Source organism: Bidens hawaiensis, unplaced genomic scaffold (genome assembly GCF_021521415.1).
Source record: "Bidens hawaiensis isolate Kalapana, Puna unplaced genomic scaffold, B.hawaiensis_p1.1 tig00000820_1, whole genome shotgun sequence".
Taxonomy (NCBI): Eukaryota; Viridiplantae; Streptophyta; class Magnoliopsida; order Asterales; family Asteraceae; genus Bidens; species Bidens hawaiensis.
Genome location: NW_027491048.1, coordinates 3,829,890 through 3,851,536, shown reverse-complemented (window position 1 = coordinate 3,851,536; position 21,647 = coordinate 3,829,890). Strand labels below are relative to the sequence as shown.

Sequence of the window (21,647 nt, the reverse complement as noted above, 5' to 3'; positions counted from 1 at the left end):
GGGCTGTTGTTTACTCGTACAGACCCGGTTTTGGCCCCTTTAGGGGCATAATCTGGTTTTAAATGTATGTTTTCACATCAAACAAGTTCGGGTCAGGTTATATGTCATTAGAATAATATATGTGGGACTATTAAAACGGTATCATAACAGAAACTAGACTGCATGGTTCGTTTCTTGATCAAACAGACCACTTATGTGTCGTTTGCGGGTGTTTTAAGGCACTGTTTTTATATTACTATTTTAACTTCATCAAAATACTTTTATACAAACAAAATATGATACTTAGTTGCTGGAAAATGTGTGATAAAGTTAAGAGGTTCAATGGTTTTAAAATGGATTAGTCTTTAAACTAGTTTTCGCTTAAACGAGTTACCGAAAGTCTCCAAGTTGATTATGGTTATAAAGGGCTGCACTCAATATGATTTTTACAGCTTCAAACCGGTTATAATCTCCGCATTTTTTGGAATTATTAACAAAGTTACATGGGTTAGTTCACATTCCATTGATTTGGTTAAAAAAAAAAGAAACAAAAACTTGAGTTTTTGGTTAAGATTTTATGCAGACAAAAGTTTTGTTCTTGCTCGAATTACATGTTGGTAATAACCAGTTTTGATTAACAAGGTATTTAGCTGGTTCATTCACAGGTTTAAAACACGGGCTTAAAGCTTAGAATGATACATAAACAGAAACGAATACGAGCTGCGGTACCTGGTAACGTTAGGGTTCAAGAGTAGGATCGGGTTCTGATTCATGGACGGTTTAACGAGCAAAAACAGAAACTTCGCCCCGGAATTCTTTTCCCTGAATCCACGAGCACAGAGGGACAGAGATTAGTGCTGTCGGGTTCCTTGTGATTCTTGGCTGGTTCAATCTCCAGAGAGAAACCAGATAGTATTCTGATGAAAGTTTGTAAATGGGTTTGATGTTGATTAAAGATTGTATATTAGGAAGAGGATTAGATTGCAGTGAATTTTAAAGATACTTTGCATGAATTATAATTGGAGATGGATGTGGATTGGTGGCAGGGGTGGTGGCTCTTGAGAGGAGACCAGAAGAACACGCAGGGAACTGATTGGGGGTTGGGATTTGATGATCAGATGATATCTTTTGTTTTCTTAAATATTTGTTGTTTTTGATCCATTTAAAATAATATGTTTTATATATATATATTATATAGGTAACATGTTTTTATATATAATCCATGAGTTTATATATGTAGGCGATAATACATATCACAATTCTTGTTTATCGATCTTTGTTTCGTTTGGTTTGGTGACCGGACGGTAATATAAGAAATTGCTTGATGTTTGGATTATATATTTTGGATACCCAGGAAAATTAACTAGTTATGGAATGACTCGTATAATTTGTGTAGTTATCAGATTCGATTCCTTCCGGGCTAAATGACTCTCGGTTTCATTTGATTAATTTGGGTCGAGCCTGTGATATAAAACATGATATTATCATGGGGCTTACCCCTGTCTCTATTGGTTTCAACATAATTCTTGGGTCGCGCCAATTAGTTATTATCTCGTCGGTTTGGGCCAACCCTATTAATGTACAGTTCGCTTCAACTATTCGACCAACTTCACACTTAGCCTCTAACGATAAGTCTTCTTAACAAAAAAATTCTAGCCCTATTTTTAGGGTTGTTACAGTGTATGTACGTATGTATGAAAGTATGAAATAAAAGTAAATTAGTAAAGTAATTATTATGTATCTTCGGATGCATGATTGAAGGTAAGTGAATGTATTGTATAATGTATGATTAACTAGAACTCACTCAGCGTAGCTGACTTTTAGTATGCACGCAGGTGAGTAGGATGCGACAGCTGGCGTGAGCGGGACACATGGCAAAAGAATAAAAGCCTGACATCTTAGGATCTGCTATGTTTTATAAGTTATGTTTTGATTTTTAAAAGACAAGAAGAATGGTTTTAAGACATGTTTATGATTTAATATGTAACGTTTATGAAAGTTTTATGTTCCGCGTAAGTTTTTAATTAAATCTGATATTTAGAACCGCGTTTATGAGTAAATCCAACACTAAAGTTGGGTTACCGGTAACGGGGCCTTACAAGTTGATATCAGAGCAAAGTTCGAGAGATTTAAGCATCCTACATGCTTAGACTCGAACAGAGAATGGGATTTTAAGTAAGAAAAGAAAGAAGATGCCAGTTCAAGAATGCCATGTGTCGCTCAAGCAAGCTCAGTAAAGGTAAGACGTATGATTTAATGTTAAATGATAAAGAAAGGATATGTGAACGATAGGGATAGGGTTAATTGATTGTCTTGACTGACTAACTGTTTAAAGTAGAACCAGCACAAATAGACTCATAAAGGGAAGTGTATAGGACACGGAAAGTAACGTGATCATCTAATCACAGCTGGCCACTGTTATTACCTGTTAGCCTTACTATCCTTGTACTAAATAGTTCCTTGAGTGATGACGTTTGTGTTTTACCTTTTTAGAATATGATGGCTGGAACGGGAGAAAATGTGGGAGCTGGAGGTCGCGTTGGACGTCGTGGCAGGCCTCGTCGTGCCCAGCAACCTTCGGTAGAAACAACTTCCAACACTGGAGATGAAGGAAGCGCAGCTGGAAGAAACCCTGAAAACAATGAAGGGGTTCAACTGGATCCCTTAATTCAAGCAGCTATTGTTCAAGCTGTAGCCACTGCTGTGAAGAACATTACTCCTGGAGGGTCTGCTGGAAGTCGGGAAAGAACTGCTGGAGGGACAGGGGGTGATGGTGAGAGAAATGAGGAAGAAGAGATGGAGGCCTCGAGTGGGGTTAATTATGTGAAAGCCGGTGACAGGAAAAGAGGCCGAGGTGGGTGCAACTATAAGTCCTTCAAAGGATGTGACCCACCTAAGCTAACTGGCTTGGGAGACGCAATCGCTACCCTTCAATGGATAACCGCCATGGAATAGATTATCTGCATTAGCGAATGCCGTCCCGACCAAGCTGTGGGTTATGCTACCCAGTCTTTCGAAGAGGAAGCAATGTACTGGTGGGAATCGATTGATCAAAGAAGGAGTCGAGAGAAAATCAAGGCTCTGAGGTGGGAGGATCTGAAAGAACTGGTTATGAAGAAATTTTGTGCTGACGCCCAGGTTAAGAGGGCGGAGATGAAATTCCTGAACTTGAAAGCTGGAGCGATGACTCATCGTGAGTATACCTAATGTCTCGGTTGGTACCCGATATGGTCAACACTGAGGCAAAAAGGATCAAGTGTTATGTGAGAGGATTGCCACAAAAAGTCCGCATGTTAGTCAGGACAAGTAAACCTGCTACCTTTGACTCTGCTGTCGAGATTGCAGAGATGGTTTATGCAGATCTGGCTGCGGATGATATTGTGGTGGAAGAAGAGAAGAAGGATAAGAAGTTGGTTGCTCCTGTTAAACGACCCGGTACTCAGTTGTAGAACTCCAAGGATAAGAAGCAGAAAGTGTGGGAGAAGAGGTTGTGCAAGACGTGTGGCAAGATGCATGGGGGTGAGTGTAAGTGGGGTAAAGGATCGGATGTTTATTATAAGTGTGGTAATGCTCATGGTGGGGAATGCAGGCTGGGATCGAATGCATGTTATAAGTGTGGAAAGGTGGGGCATTATGCTCCCGATTGTACTGCAAAATCCGCATGTTACAAGTGCGGTAAGCCATGACATTTTGCTAAGGAATGCACTGATGGTGGTGCCGGAGGGAGTGAGACGAATGATGCTGATCAGACTAGACCAAGGACCAGAGCCTACATGTTAACCCAGGAACAAGCCAAGCAGATTCCAGATGTCGTCACAGGTACGTTTCTAGTAAACGGCATTTCGCTTCTGTATTATTTGATTCGGGTGCGAACAAGTTTCGTAGCTACGACCTTTAGTAAATTAGCTAAAATGAAATGTTGTCGAGTGTCTGAAACTTTTATAGTAGAAATCGCTAGTGACACTTCGGTTAAAATAATGAATATGGTTAAGGACTGTAAGATAGAGTTAGAGGGACATGAGTTCCATGTTACCTTGTATGTTATGGCCTTAGGAGGGTTCGATGTGGTTTTGGGAATGGATTGGCTGTCTGAGTATGAAGCTCAGATAGGGTGTAAGAGTAGGATAATAAGGTTAAAGTCCCTGGATGGTAGTGCGGTGACGGTTTATGGTGATAAGGAAAGTTCTGGGCTTAACGTTATTTCGATGATAAAAGCCGAGGGTTTGTTAAGGCGAGGGTGCGGTGCCTACCTGGCGTATATTGTCAACGCTACGGTCGAGACAAAAGAAATGAAAGATGTTCTTATCGTGTGCGACTACCCAGAAGTATTCCCAGAGGATCTTCCGGGGTTGCCACCGGAGTGAGAGATAGAATTCCAGATAGATTTAGTACCAGGAGCCCAACCCGTCGCGAAAGCACCTTACCGTTTAGCACCATCCGAGATGAAAGAATTAATGTTCCAACTGCAAGAACTCCTCGACAAGGGTTTTATTAGACCAAGTGTTTCCCCGTGGGGCGCACCAGTGTTATTTGTGAAGAAGAAGGATGGAAGCATGAGAATGTGCATAGACTATCACGAGTTGAATAAGCTTACAGTAAAGAATAGATATCCTTTGCCAAGAATTGATGATTTGTTCGACCAACTGCAAGGTTCAAGTTGGTTCTCACGAATAGATCTCAGATCAGGCTATCATCAATTAAAAGTAAAAGAGGCAGAGATCCCTATAACAGCGTTTCGGACGCGGTATGGACACTACGAGTTCCTTGTGATGTCATTCGGTCTAACGAATGCTCCCACAGCATTTATGGACATGATGAATAGGGTGTGTCGGCCTATGTTGGACAAATCGGTAATCGTCTTTATTGATGACATACTGATTTATTCAAAGAGCGAGACTGATCATGCTGAACATTTGAGGGAAGTGTTAGAGACTCTGAAGAAAGAGAAGTTGTATGCTAAGTTTTCGAATTGCGCGTTCTGGTTGCGAGAAGTGCAATTCCTATGTCACGTGATTAATCCGGAAGGGATTATGGTGGACCCAGCTAAGATTGAGGCGATAACGAATCTGAAGACTCCGCAGAATCCGACTGATATACGAAGCTTCCTAGGGTTAGCTGGCTACTATAGGAGATTCATCGAAGGTTTCTCCAAGATAGCCGCACCGCTGACCGGTATGACCCGAAAGACGATAGTATTTAGTTGGGGAAAGTTCCAAGAAGAGGCTTTTCAGGAGTTAAAGAAGAGACTCACGTAAGCTCCAATCCTTGCTTTACCCGATGGTGACGAGGATTTGGTTGTTTGTACTGATGCTTCGCATCGTGGGTTAGGTTGCGTGTTGATGCAACGAGGAAAGGTGATAGCTTACGCGTCTAGATAGTTGAAAGTCCATGAGAGTACTTATCCGACACATTATTTAGAGCTAGCAGCAGTAGTGCATGCCATAAAAATATGGAGGCATTACCTATATGGTACTAAGTGTACAATCTACACAGATCATAAGAGTTTAAAGTATTTTTTTGAGCAGAAGGAATTGAACATGAGACAGAGGAGATGGTTGTAGTTGATTAAGGATTTCGAATGCGACATTAAATACTATCCTGGTAAAGCTAATGTGGTTGCCGACGCGCTAAGTCGTAAGAATGAGGAAGTCCTTGCAACAGTTAAGTCATACCAGCTGATTATGAATTCAAGTCTTTTTGAAGAAATCATCAAGGTGCAGTCAGAGGTGTTAGTCGATGAAGGGTTAGCGAAGAAAGAAATGATTTATGGCCAGCATGATGAGTTGATGGAAAACACTCATGGTGTTAAGACTAGATTTGACCGTATGTGGATTCCACGCCATGGAGATCTCAGAGGTCGAATCTTAGATGAAGCTCATTAGTCAAGATATTCGATTCATCCTGGAGCTACAAAGATGTATCAAGATTTGAAAAGAGATTACTGGTGGCCTGGAATGAAGAATGAAGTAGTAGATTATGTCAGTAAGTGCTTAACTTGTTTACAAGTCAAAGCCGAACATCAGAAGCCTTATGGGAAGATGCAACTGCTAGAGATACCTGAATGGAAATGGGAACACATCACCATTGATTTCATAAATAAGCTACCTCGTACAGCTAAACATCATGATACCATTTGGGTTGTGGACCGTTTGACCAAAATTGCTCACTTTCTGCCTATACGAGAGGCCATCTCATCAGAAACGTTAGCAAGTTTGTTCATCAAAGAGGTATCTAAGAATGGAGTGCCACTGTCGATCGTGTCCGATAGAGACACCCGATTCACTTCGAGGTTTAGGAAGAATTTCCATGAAGCTATGGGAACGAGATTAAACATCAGTACGGCATATCATCCTCAAACAGATGGGCAGTCTGAAAGGACGATCCAAACCCTTTAGGATATGCTACGTGCTTGTGTTTTAGACTTTGGTGGAAGTTGGGACGATCATCTGCATCTAGCAGAGTTCTCCTATAACAACAATTACCATTCAAGTATTGGTATGCCACCGTTTTAGATGCTTTATGGTAGACGATGTAGAACCCTGGTGTGTTGGGGAGAGATTGGTCAGAAGGAGATGGGAAGTTTAAAATTGGTTCAAGAGACGTCTTCAAAGTTCGATCAGATTAAAGCCAGAATGAAAGCTGCTCAAGACAGACAAAAGTCGTATGCTGATAAGCGACGACAACCGATCGAGTTTAACGTTTGTGACAATGTGATGCTCAAGGTCTCGCCCTGGAAAGGGATCATTCGCTTTAGAAAGAGGGGGAAGTTGAGTCCAAGGTACATTGGACCGTTTAAGATTTTAGATCGTGTGGGTGAAGTAGCCTATAAGCTAGATCTACCTGATGAGCTAGAAGGAATTCATTCAACCTTCCATGTTTCTCATTTAAGAAAATGTCTAGCTGATGGCACGTCTCACGTGCCCCTGGTGGACATTGATGTTGATGAACAGTTGAACTACATTGAGCAACCGATAAAGATAGTGGACCGCAAGGAGAAGCAACTTCGTCATAAGGTTACACCCTTAGTAAAAGTGATATGGAAGCATCGTAAGGGATCAATAATTTGGTGAGAATAATTTTTAATTTAATGAGATATTATAACCCGTTTAAGGGATATCTGGGTTTGGTAAGACCCATACCCATGAATTCGAGTCAAATGCATGAGAAGCCTCCATTTACAAATCAAGCAAATCTGGTGACTCCAAAAAAAGGGGGAGCGACCACATCACCACACATATGATTTTTATGTTTTCGTTTATATATATTATAGATATACAAATTGTACACATGGTCAGACCACATAAAATATTTCTAGCATTCTCCAACTTGACCTAAATCATTTTAATAAACATTCATATTTGTGCATATACTTATATTATAATGTGTCGTTAATTGACCAGCGATTAAACTTAAATCCTATTGAACTATTGATCAGTATATTTTGTATAAACTTTATTAAAATATTAATTACTAGTTTATTGACCAGTGGGCGTCACGGGTGGAAAAATATAAATCATGTAACATCCACACGTAATATGAAAGTGGCCGGAAAACATAATTTCATATATACTTGTGGAGACGACAACATGATATATAATTGTTAATAATGCCGGTAACAAAATAAAAGATTATTAAACATAACTTTCAACGAAAATAACATCCATTTTACAATTATTAGATACATAATTAAAACTTCAAAATGAGAATTTCATAAATTACTAAATAGTTCCTTATAAATCACATTTGTAGTTTTATTTGTAATTTTATCTTCCTTGTCTAATATAAGCATTTTAACACCGTCTCTACTCTTCATTCGTGATAAAGCCACATATAGTTGACCATGAGTAAACACCGTTTCTCGCAGGTATATGCCAACTCTTGCTAGTGATTGGCCTTGACTTTTGTTAATGGTCATTGCAAAACAAACCGCAAAAGGAACCTGTCTTCGTTTCAATTTGAATGGCAGTTTCTTATCTGAAGGAGTTAGACCACTACGAGTTATACAAGTGCAAAAACCAATGTTAGTACCTGAAATAACCTTTACTTCGATAAAACTCCTCCTCAAGTTACTTACTTGTAATCTCGTTGCATACACCATTCTTCTTATCAATGTTCCTTAGTAACATTATTGGCACACCAACTATTAGAATTAATCTATGATTAGCAATACCAGACATCTTTAAACCATTTAGAAAATCCGGTGAGTGTAATGCTGGATCGAAGCCAGGACCAACACTATCAGACTTGTCTATACTATTAGAACCGAAATATTCAACTTCTTTTCTGGAAAAACAAAGACAAAAATCTGTTATTAATGTCTTGGACAACCTCATTTAAAGGTGCAAGTGTGACCCTTTTTGTAAATATGAAATATCATTAAAATTTTCCAATAGTGCTGGATATACAAAATCAATCAGGTCAGAAATAGGATCGGATGAAACACCAATCAGAAGATCATCTGGTATATCTATAATGGTGTTGTTGTATTTATAAATAATGAAATGCAAATGTTGTATTTATAAATAAATTATAATTTGACATGAATTATAAGAAATCATAACTTATTTGAATCAAATACAAAAACATACAAAGACTAACAAAGATAAATGAAAAATTAAAATATTCTATAACTAATATCACGAGTAAAATAATAAGCAAACAAAGGAAATTAGTTTCCAAGTCAACAAAACAATTTTACAAGGTCGATTCGACAAAACTTCTATCTCAATGTTGATTCAAAAGATGAACTTTATCTAAGACATTTATCACACATCAATGACCGTAATGGTTATTACTCTAAGATAGTACTCATGCTTATTTACACATCAATTTAATTATTTGTTGCACATCAATGTTAAATGATGAACAAAATCTAAGACATTTCTTTTTATAAGTATATTTTAAAATTATGTTACAAAACAAACTGTTATGACAATCTAAAACCTAAATTTAGTCTTTCATAATACTATAATTAATTGATCTTCAAAATAAAATATTAATCATTATTCAATAACATATTAATTTTCATTCAAGTATAGTTGACATATAGTTGATTCCTCATATATATCATTTAGGAAATTAGGCAAAGCTTTTTCATCAATTTTTTATAACTCCTTTGTGGATAAATTATGTTAAATAATTATTGAATACATATAATAATAATAATAATAATAATAATCATCATCTAATATTGGTTTAATAGAATGTGCTCTTTAGTTTTTATGCTTCTTTCAGTGTGTATCCGTTTAACCCGTTTTCTTTGTGGTTGTATTTTGTTACCCATTTAGACAAATTGCATCTACTCGGGAGATTAAAATTTTCGTCATATTTCGTACATGCTAAGTTGGTGGTGACGAAAATAGAAATTTAATTTTGTTAAAAACTTAAACATATATGTCACACCCTGGCTTAGGGCCTAGGCGTATGACCAATAGTTGGTACCTGTTTTGTAAATATATCAGAGTTGTGGTTTGTTTTAGCGGAAGACTTTGGTTATAATAAAATATTAATTTATTGGAAATCTTCTTGGATAATAAATACCCGAGTGTTTGATTTATAAATCATGTTTAAATCTTGTTTATAATATTATAATTTTAATACTGGGCAATCATTAACTTGCGAGCGTCTATCTTCTTGAATGACTATATCCCTTGCTACCTGTGCTAATCTGTTTCCCTGAAATGTGGGGAAAAATATGTCAGTTATATGCTGGTGAAGTTTTCTTGGATAATAAATACCCGAGTGTTTGATTTATAAATCATGTTTAAATCTTGTTTATAATATTATAATTTTAATACTGGCCATCGTTAACTTGCGAGCGTCGATCTTCTTGAATGACTATATCCTTTGCGAGCGTCTATCTTCTTGAATATTTTGAATGACAATTACAATACAATTATAGTTTTCTGTACACTCAACAGATGCGTCCACATATGGGCTTTGTACCACTCCCCTACACACACACAATTGTTCCCCGAGCTATATGCGTATAGCCCCTGCAAGGAGAACTAGTTATGACCGTTAGCCCACGGCCACCCCGGCCATTGATTGATGGGCTGAACAGTTATGTATGAATCCAAACACATGTGTACTCGGTCTGAGTTGCTTTTATTGTCTATTGTATTACAATGTTTTAGAGAGCATATAATCTCATGCAACCAATGACTGACTCGTTAAGACAAACACCCGTTCGTCTTATTGAGTGTAAATATGTTTTGATTGATTAAAAAGGTTAACGTATTCACCTGTGATTGTCTGTTCTGAATGATTATGGTGATCTCGTTTGAAACCTTGACTGTAAATGATTGATTGATTGACCTATTATAAAATAGGTTTATATAAATACCCGGATCGTTTCTTGATCCGGCTAGACCTTTAGTCTGGTTTTAAATAGTTTTAAACCTTGATTGATCATTTGTTTGAATGAAATATTTAGACTTGTAATCTTTCTGTTTATTTACTAATCATATGTTGAGTTTCTTCTTCATGAAGAAACATCTATAATCTGTTTTTTCTTCAAGAAGAAACATTCATTGACTGCTAGTATTGAATGTAAAGTCTTATGTTTCTTAATCATAAAGAAACAATGTTCTTACTATATTCCTTGTGTATGAAATGTTATGTTTGTTAATCATTAAGAAACTATATTTCGACTATATCCTTATGAATGAAAAATATGTGTTTCTTAACCGTAAAGAAACATTATTATAATCCTTGCATGTTTAAAGCTTATGTAAACATATTTATGATCAAGGTTTGGGCTATACCCCTGACTATTGTCTAAGCCATATAATATAATAATAAAATAATGACTTAGGCAGAACCCCTACCTTACACGGGTATTCGAAGTTCTATTACTAAGATTGATCGAGCAGCACTTCCACTCTCTATCGCGTTCTAGAGCTTAAACTATCGGAACCCCAGAGCTTGGCACGCACTACGATACTTGGCACGTAAAACGAGGCGACATATGGTGGACGTCGTGTTGTGCACGTACTTCGAGATAGATTTTCGGGTTATTTATGGCGGCACGCACTTCAAGGTTTTGTCGGTATATGGCACGGATTACGAGGTAACGATTGTTGGGTCGGGGCACGGAAACCGAGGTAGTGAGAGAGTAATTCTAGAGAGAGAAAGGATTTTGGTGTGAAAATGAATGAGCCGTGAGCCCCCCCTTTTATAGGTTGAACTTGTAACCCATCGCGATACGCGATGGGTTTTCTCAACCCCGTCGCGTATCGCGGCGCCGCAAAAATACACCGCCATACCCCAAGCTGACACGTGTCCGCTGACTCATCAAGGTCCATCGCGATACGCGATGACCTGTGTTATGGGCTCATCGCATAGCACGATGGGTCCCTGAACTCAAATTTTCACTTTTAGTCCCTTGTCTTTTGGTAGCTTGTTACTTATGTGTTTAACTCCAATTGTCCAAAAATAATAAGGCGGCTCTCGGCGATACGAGCGTGCGAAGTGCAAAGTGCGCCATCAAAGCGCCACATTGCGCCCAATACCCTTCGCCGTCGCCCGAGCCCGTGCGCGTCGGGTGCTCGCACCCTCCGCTAGGACCACTAGGTGCATGCTAGGCATAATAGAATATTACTATGGAAAATCTCTTCCTTATAAAGAACTTCTATTTCTTTATCACTTTTCATGTGGGATGGGTTTTAATTTCCTTATTTATACCCAAGTGGAATGTTTCCATTTTCTTACATCTTTCCATGTGTGATGGAATTCCCTTATTCCATATTACTAACATGAGATGATTTTCTTTATGGAATATTTTATTTCCTTATAAAATATTTTATTTTCTTTATTTAATTTTTTCTCATTACATACTTTAGACAATAATTTTGATCCTTCAACTTTACTAAGTTGTCAAATTTAGATCGAAATTTTGGGGATGTTACAATAGAAATAATTAAAAATTGTTTTTTCATTATGGGAATAATATGAATAAACTAATGTAACATCATACTTTTAATAATAATAAACAAAACTAAATTCGTTTATTTAATGGAGTGTTAATATTAGTTAAGTTAAATAAATAATAGAGTGTGAGTTTGGTTAATAAAAGATGGAATAATGGATGTTGATGGGCCTTAGGTCCATGTGCTTAAGGGTATATAAACCCCTTAAATCTCCCTAAAACCCTAAAACCCTCACTCTTATCTTAAAGCCTCCCTACACACACAAACACTCCCTAATATCACGGCCGAGAACCAAGATCCAAACCAAGCTTAAATCCTATTAGATCTTTGATTATCGAGCAAGAAACAAGTCCGTAGCTAAACAAGAAGCTAACCCATAGCTTAACAAATTCCAAAAGGTATGTTTTATGTATAAAGACTGTGTTTTAAGGGATGGTTTGCCCTAAGACTTGGTACTAAGGCAAATCGGGTATTGTTATACCATAAAAATGTAAACTTGATGTTAAAAGTGGACTTAATGAACTCCTTAGTGCGTACGGTTCATGTAAAAACCCTAGATCTAGCTTAAACGGGGTTGAAATCAATAAAGGTTTAAACTTTATTGATAAGTAAGCTAGATCTTGGTCTAGGATAGAAAGGAAAACGTTTAAAAGGTGATATAATACTGAAATATTATAATGGATGTCAATATAAGTGGTAATAATGGTATTAAAAAAGCTACAGTGGAAGTATTCGATTAAAAATGTATTCAAATGGAAGGTTTTGGAGTGAAAAGTGTTCGAATAAGAAGTATTCGAATATAAAGTGGCCAGAAAGGATGGAAAGCAAATGAACCAAGTTATAAAGGAAACATCTAGTTTAGCAAGTAATCGAACTGAATGTGGAGAAGTGTTCGAATAGAATGACCATTCGAACAGAAAGGAATCATTCGAATAGAAGTCCATTTGAATAGAAGTCCATTCGAATAGAATCTGACCATTCAAATGGAAGTCCATTCGAATAGAATCTGAGCATTCGAATAGAAGTCCATTCGAATAGAATCTAACCATTCGAATGGAAGTCCATTCGAATAGAATCTGACCATTCGAATAGAAGTCCATTCGAATAGAATCCAATCATTGGAATAGAAGTTCATTCGAATGGAACCTGTCATTCGAATAGACTGAGGATTCGATTAGAATAGTCCAGACTTAGAATTTTCTGATGAATTTTTAGTAAAGAACTGTAAATGAAAATAATTTCGTTTTCAAAACACACTTTCCCGCACTTCAATCTAACACCAAGCTCCAATTTTGCAAGATAACCATGATTATACTCCGGTCTATTCAATTGTGATCTGTTGGTATTTTGCTCTTAATAGAATCCACTGTTACATCTTCAAACCAGCTTGAACTAAAGTTCAATCCAATCTCCAATGGTTCGTGCCTTTCTCTGATACCATTGTAGGCAGTTGTGACATTCGTCAAAATCGGGTCCCGTTTGTACTCGTTTGTATTCGTTTATGATTCGTTTATCATGTAAACCGGCCCGTTTTGTAAACCGAAACTTATGATATAATCAAAATAATGGTTTTTATGTTAAAATATTGTTTTACACTTGTTGGGTCTTGAAATCATCCTTTACGGGCCTTAAAACGCGTTAAAATCACTTAAAACGAAATTCGGGGGCCAAACTTTCATTTTTGAAACTTTGTAAAGTATCACTAGACCAAAATGTTCCTTATGTTCCCTTATGTCTCCTTGTTGGTTTTATTGTCCAACGAAACCGAGTTTTAACACTTAAATCACTTGTTTAACCAAATTTAACTCTTCCTATAAATACAAGGCCATCTCTAACATAAATCCTTGCTCATAAACTCTTTCCTCACTCAAATTCAAGAATCATTTAAGGTTATATTCATGTTTATGTCGGGTTTAACTTTCAAAGTCAAACTTATGTAGTTTTTATATTTTAGCTAACTTACTAACTCTTATTAATACTTGAAGTATATGGCACAACATATATGTAATATACACCCCTTGTTACCTTTGGTAGTTACTTTTTCGGCCCCGATTGGTTAAGTTTCAGGCCTCGTACGGCAAGGCTACATGGAGGACTTTCATGGTCCTTGTTATATATTTTTCGCATCTAACCATCTAACTTTATTATTTCTCATTAACTTCTGCTCATTTTAGTTTGTTTGTCATATTTAAAAGTTCCATGGTTAAGGGTTCTAAGAGTCTATGCTTTGTTTAATCGTAAATAGCTCTAGACCGTAAACCGAACTTTTGTTTAAAGGCTTTATTACTAACTTTTTGGTTGTAAAACTTAAGTATTTTCATTTGTACATTATTATAAAAGTTCTTTGATATTTGGGAATGTGGAAACCATCTATGAATTTGTTGTGAGATGGAAACCGAACCAATCCGATTTTTACTCGCATAAGACACACAAGTGTGTTTTTAGCTATCAAGACTTGTATATTTCTTTAAAGTTAGTTTACAAACTGATTTTAATTGTTTTCTTAAGTACTGGGGAATGTTGGATCCAACTTGATCTCATAACAAAGTTTGGACCGACAAAACCGAACACTCGCTTAACATGCGTTGTTAGTTCTAAAACAATAGAACTACATACTTGGTTAAGTGTAAATATATTTTTATGAGTTATCTCATAACATTTATTATTTTGAAAAGTTGACTTTGGGTTTGACCAATTATCAAGACCCGAACCAACAACCCGAACACTCGTTAAAAACCCGTTTTAGTATCTATATTCCGAAGGGATTTGCATTCTTGCATTCTTACCCACCTTATTACTTAACATAGGTTGAGTAAATATTAAGGTTAGATACTTTAACCCGGTTTCGAGCAAACTTACATTTTTAGAGGGTTATTATTATAATTTCTTAAATAGTTTTAAACCTTTAACTTTAATTGTTTACATTACTTAACATTTATTTTATCCTAAAGACTTCCAAGACAACTTTCCTAATACAAGACTTCTTTTATTTTAGGCTTCGTTCGTTAAACCCCGACATACCGGTTAAACTCCAAATCAACCATCTTTCAAGTTTATTACTTGAAGGTGAGTACTTTCATACCCCGTTTTCCATCTTTTGTTTTGGGGTGACATTTCATACTTATTCAAATAAACGCTTTATACTTGAATCTAAACCCACAAACGTTATTGTATACTTTACTTAAATAATTGCTCGATTTAGTGTTCTATGTTTATATGCCTGTGTGTTTATCGCTTTTGGTTAGTGGAACTATAAAATCCTAATCTATTTGGCAACCCCTTATAGTAAGGTGTCGTTAACGTAATGCAATTAACGACAACTATAAAATCCTAGACTATTTGGCATCCCCTTATAGCTAGGTGTCGCTAATGTGTTAGCGATATCTATTTATCCAAGTATTGCTTTTATTTACCGTCTCGTATACAAGTTTTGTGCCTTTTTATTACTATATACTTATATGCTCAAACTTATGAATTGCTCACCAACCTTTGTGTTGATAAACTTTATTTTATGAAATGTTACAGGTTTGACTTTTGTTGACTCGAGGACTTGACGAAAAACGTTAACAAGACTATTATGATATTAATAAAACAAACAATATAATTGTTTACTTGTATTCAATTTGTTTGTATGAACGAGATGTGTTGTTTATTGATCTATGACATATAATGAGTTGATTAAATATTGTCACTTTAAATAGTGTCTTGTGTATTTGTCCAATCACGTTGCACCCCGGCATGTTCCACCGCCTTTGGGGGGTGTGAGCAGTTATCTTTAACATCGAACTAACCATATGAAGCCAAAACAACAAACAAAAGCGACACATTCGTTCATGTCGACTCCGTATATATATATGGGGATTGATACGGCGCATGTAAAACATTACTACGTTTTGCCTAGAGGTGCACAAAAAACCCGAACCCGGAACCGGACCCGAAATAAATACCCGGAACCGGTTTTTCTAATACCCGGGTTTTTAATACCCGAACCCGAACCCGACCCTACCCTACACCGTAGGGTACGGATAGGGTATGCATTTTGGCACTAAAACCCGAACCCGAACCAGACCCGATTTGTACCCGGTAATACCCGAAAACCCGATTTGTACCCGGTAATACCCGAACCCGGAACCGAGGTTTTCCAATACCCGAAACCGGGTATTTCAAATACCCGATGTATACTCGAAAAATACCTTAAAAATACCCGAATAATACCCCTAAAAAGTGTAAACTTTTAAAAAATCTAATCTATATAAAAAAATACCGGAAAAAAACCCGAAAAAACCCGTAAATAGAGTTTTTTCAATACCCGATAATAGGGTATTCAAATACCCGGTTTTAGAATACCCAGTTCTATACCCGACAGAAACCCGATGCATAGGGTATGATTTTTAGAGACAATACCCGACCCGAACCCTATCCGATTATTACCAATACCCAGTCATACCCGTACCCGGTCATACTCGAACCCGGTTCTATACCCGAACCTGGGTATTTATAAAACCCGATTTGTGCACCTCTAATTTTGCCAATTTGAATATATAAGACCCTCAAAAACGATCGATAAGCATATAGTGGGCCTAATAGTGGCCAGCGGCCCTAACCATAGGGCCCAATACAAGGCTAAATCGGCTCATAACTAACTGTTTTGAAACATTTACATAATAAATAATCTTTAACACGAGTACCATAAATATAATTAATATCTATAAAAACCCATACGATGTAAAAGGGATTTAAAAGTAATTGTTATCTAGATAAGAATTAAAAATTTGAAGATTGTTTATTCTCACAAGTTTCCGATAATGAACCACACATAAGTTTTATTTCCTCTTAACTATTTCCCTACTAATCCATAGCAATCATTATTACAGTATAGTAAAGGATGGCATGCATTACATACACCCTACAAACCTGAAACCAAATTCTAACTATAAATATTCTTAATCAGCTAATATTGTTCTTCAATTTCATAAAGAGTAATCGTTACTTTATATATTCCTTGATATATCAACCAATGACGTGTAGGTACCTGCAATTGCAACAAAAATCCCGATGAACACAATAAATCCAATAAGCACCAACTCGAGTCCAAATCTCCTGTAACTACCCGAGATCTTCAAGTAACACAAAGATGGCAATATGATCGATACTGTGATACTTAAAAAGGCTCCCACAAGTGACATCAAATATCCAAAGAAAGGAAGTGCCAGGGCCACAACTACTGTGCTTATTACAAATATTGTTCTCATCAAGATGATAAACTTTTTAGTGGTGTAAAAAGATAGAAATTTTTCTTCAATTGTGTGGACAACTGGGGTCACCATGAGTGCATATTTAGCTAATGGGTTAACCAGGGTGGTGCATATAGCCACTTTTGAGCTTATTTTGTTGGTAGGAAGGTCTAAGGTAATCTGCGAATCTACATGTGAACCAAACATGAGGTAACCAACAACTGCCATTGACGAGTAAGTAATTGTGCAGAAGACAAAACACACCAGCAACACCTGCATTTTAGAACTCATTATAATTCGTTTAGAACTCATCATAAAAGGTTATAGTAAGGTCAAAATCTAGGACAATTTTATTTACAAATGAGTAGTCAAAACATTTTATCTCTAAACGCTGAATTAACAACCAATCTTAAAAGTTAATTCTAATGCATAAGAATGCAAGAAAATACGATGGAGCTAGTAAACGTTGAATGTATGGTTAACCACAATATACAAAATTATATATTAAATATTATAAAGAGAAGAAGAGAATTATTAAATTTTTATTTGAACTTAAATATTTTGGTTCACAAATCTTTAAGAAGTTAGACAATTTCTATTACCTTTGAGAACTGATGTTGATTTCTCATAGAAGTATACAAAGTAGGGAAAACGGGATGGGCACAATAGCAGAAGGCATACAAACTAATTGCTGAAGGCATCCCATTCCAGTTTATGATCGTACCTTTTTCCTGGAACCCGACACCATCAAACTCACCAACCCACAAGATCGAGCCTAATATGATCAAAGACGCTAGGACACCACTTGCTGACACATATGAAAGAATGTTCATATTATTCAACCAAATTGTGGGAAGTAAGATAGCAGCTGCAATTATAACAAAGCTTTTTTTGCTATCCACATGAATCCCAAAAAGATTAATGTCAAATTCTGGTAATAAGTTGCTTAGATTGTCGCCTTCTAGGATCAAGAAACCTGTAGCAACTAAATAAAGTTCTATGTTCATGGTGACTGATACTATGATCCTTCCTGTTTTACCAAACGCTCGGTCTCCAATGTCTGGATAACTTCTTATTGTGGGATCAGTATCCATACATCTTTTAATAAGTATCCCTGTGTAGAAAGTTGAGATGGCAATTATGAAAAGCAGTAGTAAGCTCAACCACCCTCCTGATGCCAATGCATATGGTACTGATAAAATCCCAACACCTAAGGAAAAAACCGTTAATAGTAGTATATTTCTAAGATTCTTCAAGTCATCTTAAAGGAAGCCTCAATAAAAACATTGTTTTACTGCATCCTCCTAATTATCTTATGCTCTTAAATTTATGTAGTTTACAAATATATGCACGAGATATTGCGCCACATAAGCACGAAACTTCAGTGTGGTAGTAGTAAAAAATAAATTTGAGTTGCTGGTTTGCTGCATATATATAGTCATCCAAATTTATAAATATATTTTACTTGCAGTTTTGCTTGATGGAGCCATTCATTTTCGCAAATCTCAACAGAACTTTTCTTGATCATATATATCGTAGTTATTTGGGATCCAAAATAATCTCAAAAAGGGGTTTCTCTTAAAAAATGCCTCCTGGAATTGTCTCGGTATGCTAGCTTAGTTGTAAGTTTAGACACATTTGGTAACACATTTATACTATTACATGCAATTCAATTTTATTAATTTAGTTACTACGTACAAAACAATTACAATAAAGTGGCAGGCAAACGGGAAACGAGCTGCGCCGCAACCCTCTTACGCATATTTGTCACTATTACATATAATTCATTTATCGCATGCATTACGCATATTTGTTTATTTTGTGTAACACATAAATTGGTAGAATGGAGTCCATTTTGAACTTTTTTAGTGTTTTGTAGGTACAGAGCGTTTACTAAAAATGACAACGGATATTGACAAAAACAACCGAAAGACTAGAGTTGCTAAAATAAAATATTATGCAATTTGTTGTTGGACTATGAAATGATTAACAAGGTGTATTGGCGGACCAATAAAAATTTTTTAAAAAATTTAGGTTCGGTTTGGTCGTTCGGGTCAGGCCAAATCGGTATATACATTTTATTGGTCCGGTTTAACCGTTCTGATCGGGTCGAATCGGGTCGGGTCATATAAAAAATAATATAACCAAACAATATATTAGATAATCAATGTATTTAAAGTTGTTTTCTATTAGTTTTCATTTTTTGAAATCTAACCATTACACCATCTACTTTAATATTCATAAATAAGTCTTTCACAATATAACAAATGCAACTATCCCTTAGATTTCATCACCCGTCCGATCACGCAAATCGAGCTTCAAGTATTTCATTGCTTAAAAACATCTTTCAACGCTTGCGGTTTCGACGGGTAATACGAGAGGTAACTTTAATAAACGATACACCAATGCAAATGAATGGTGTTTCTTTGTTTGAACCATCAATTGAATAAGACTTGTTAAATCATTCAAGTGGTTAAATCGTTTATCTCCTTTCAAATTTTTGTGTATGATGCGAGTTCAACTGGGAGTCTTCTTTTATCACTTTAATTGAAATCGTATGGGTACATCTCGACTAATCGTAATCTTTTTGGAATAGACGTGAAGGATTGAAGGGTTGAAAGTGAGTTGTGGGGTTTACCGCTTCAAAAATCAAACAAAATAGAATTGGATTGTGTTTTGGGCTAACAATTGGGTAGGGTTTTGGGCTATTGGAATTATATATTGGTATTAAAATCAAATTTAATAGGAAAAATTGTTTATTATTTATATAATTATATATGTAAAAAATTTCAATTTATTTTTATTGGGTCAGTCTCAAACTTTCATGGGGTCATATTAAAATTTAGCAGGGGCAGTGTCAAAATTTTACATGAGTCGTTAGGAAATTTTGTGATGTATTAACACTAATTTTTGTTACTGGGGACAACGGCCCCCCTCACTTATGAGTAGGTCTACCAATGACAAGGTTGCAAAGTGCATTTACCCGTTCATCACATGAGTGCAAAAATACTTCTCTCTTAACATTTTTTTTCTTTTTAAGAGCTTTTATAAGATTTTATTTGTTGGTTTGGTTTTATTTCAACAGTTTAGTTGATTTAGTCACTAATCATGTCCAGCTAACTCAATTTTAATTTTGACCCTTAGGTTTATATTTTTGGTTTGATGCAAACTCTTTTGTGAAATGATAATAAGATCCGATTTGTGAATGGTGTATTTTTGTTTTTTCTTGGTTTTATATCCGATATTGTTGTCCAAAAACATACTAGTTTCTTGATAAAAATTGGTCACTTTGGTTAGCATTTTAATAAGTTCAACTAAACCCTAATAAGTTTCTACTATTTGTTAAAAAAGAAAAAACAATCGATTACGTTTGGTCTATGAATTTAAGCAGTCACAGAATCACCTAATTAAACATTCCTAATGGCGTGTGTGTTTGATTATAACCGGTACTTTTATCACTGCAACCCGCACGCTAAGATCTAAAAGGCATGAGCTTAGAGTAATGAGTTGGCTCTAATCGATAAACTATGCTCGGTTAGCCTAATGATGGAGTAGAGGTTGGAAGTTGGAACGATTGGTTGTAATATACAAACCATTTAAATAAATGATCATTGAACTATACTGTAAGAAATTACCGTATCGTTTAATTGCCTTTTAGTATTTAATTCTACAATTAGTAATCATTAGTGCATATTTTCATAATTAAAACAAAAGTTTTCCAAGTTCTAGTTTGATTAGTTTACTTTATTTCTTGTATTTTTTATTTAACAGTTATCATCTTATCTTACTGAGGCACTTTCATGTGGCTGTTTGGCCTGTGGTCAATATCACTCAGCCTAATATATAAATGACTCTTACAATCAATACAAAAGGAAAATTGATAGTAACCTGATAGAGCATTGAGACCATTGAAACATGTGTTGAAGAAGGAGGAAGCGCCGGTAGTGACAGTTGTGGGTACGTGCTCCTCAGCCGCCTTGGTTCTGTTTTCTTGGTGAAGCAGTAGAGGTACTGTAACCGAGTAATCTTCCAGTGTTTTCCCCTCCATCTAATTACAGCTGATTTTTTAGTGGTATGCAGAGGCTTGGAAGGTAAAGGTGATGTTATACTGCATGGAGTTTGTCGTATGTATTTGGTTGCTTTCTTTGGGACCATAGGCAATCCATGTAGCCAGTGCTTAGACTACTCCCATATGGGTACAAAGTTAAAAAAAAAATTGAAAAAATAAAATAATGCAATCTAGATTGGCAATCTAGGTTGGTGGAGCAAACCTAGATTGCAATCCAAACTAACCCCCGATAACTTAATTATTTAATTAACTTTTAATATTCTAACTAAAAAAAATAATTAAATACACGATATTTCTTAAAAACAAATTATGAACATTTCGATATAAATTTTATTAAAAACGGACTTCGTTAAAAAAACATTTTTTTAAGTTGGGATGGGTTGTGAATGTGTATTAAAGATTGGGATGAGTTAAATTATGTAGATTGAAGATAGA

General features: G+C 36.0%; 1 protein-coding gene across 1 annotated transcript; it reads right to left on the bottom strand.

Moving 5' to 3' along the window:
• Nucleotides 1–16,730: 16,730 nt before the first annotated feature.
• LOC143540372 (amino acid transporter AVT1I-like) lies at nt 16,731–21,272 on the bottom strand. The gene is made up of 3 exons (XM_077033458.1): nt 21,032–21,272; nt 17,746–18,353; nt 16,731–17,416 (listed from the first exon to the last, which is right to left on the bottom strand). The coding sequence occupies exons 1-3, from the start codon at nt 21,189–21,191 to the stop codon at nt 16,901–16,903; spliced, it is 1,284 nt and encodes a 427-aa protein (XP_076889573.1). The 5' UTR covers nt 21,192–21,272; the 3' UTR covers nt 16,731–16,900.
• Between the last annotated feature and the right edge of the window lie 375 nt (nt 21,273–21,647).

Bases quoted from the DNA above. Each gene is read 5' to 3' on its own strand.
- LOC143540372 (XM_077033458.1), bottom strand. From the start codon at position 21,191: ATGGAGGGGAAAACACTGGAAGATTACTCGGTTACAGTACCTCTACTG. The intron at 18,354-21,031 runs GTTACTATCAAT...TTTTTTCCTTAG, and splicing joins TGGTCTCAATGCTCTATCAG to GTGTTGGGATTTTATCAGTA. The intron at 17,417-17,745 runs GTAATAGAAATT...TCTAAAATGCAG, and splicing joins ATCAACATCAGTTCTCAAAG to GTGTTGCTGGTGTGTTTTGT.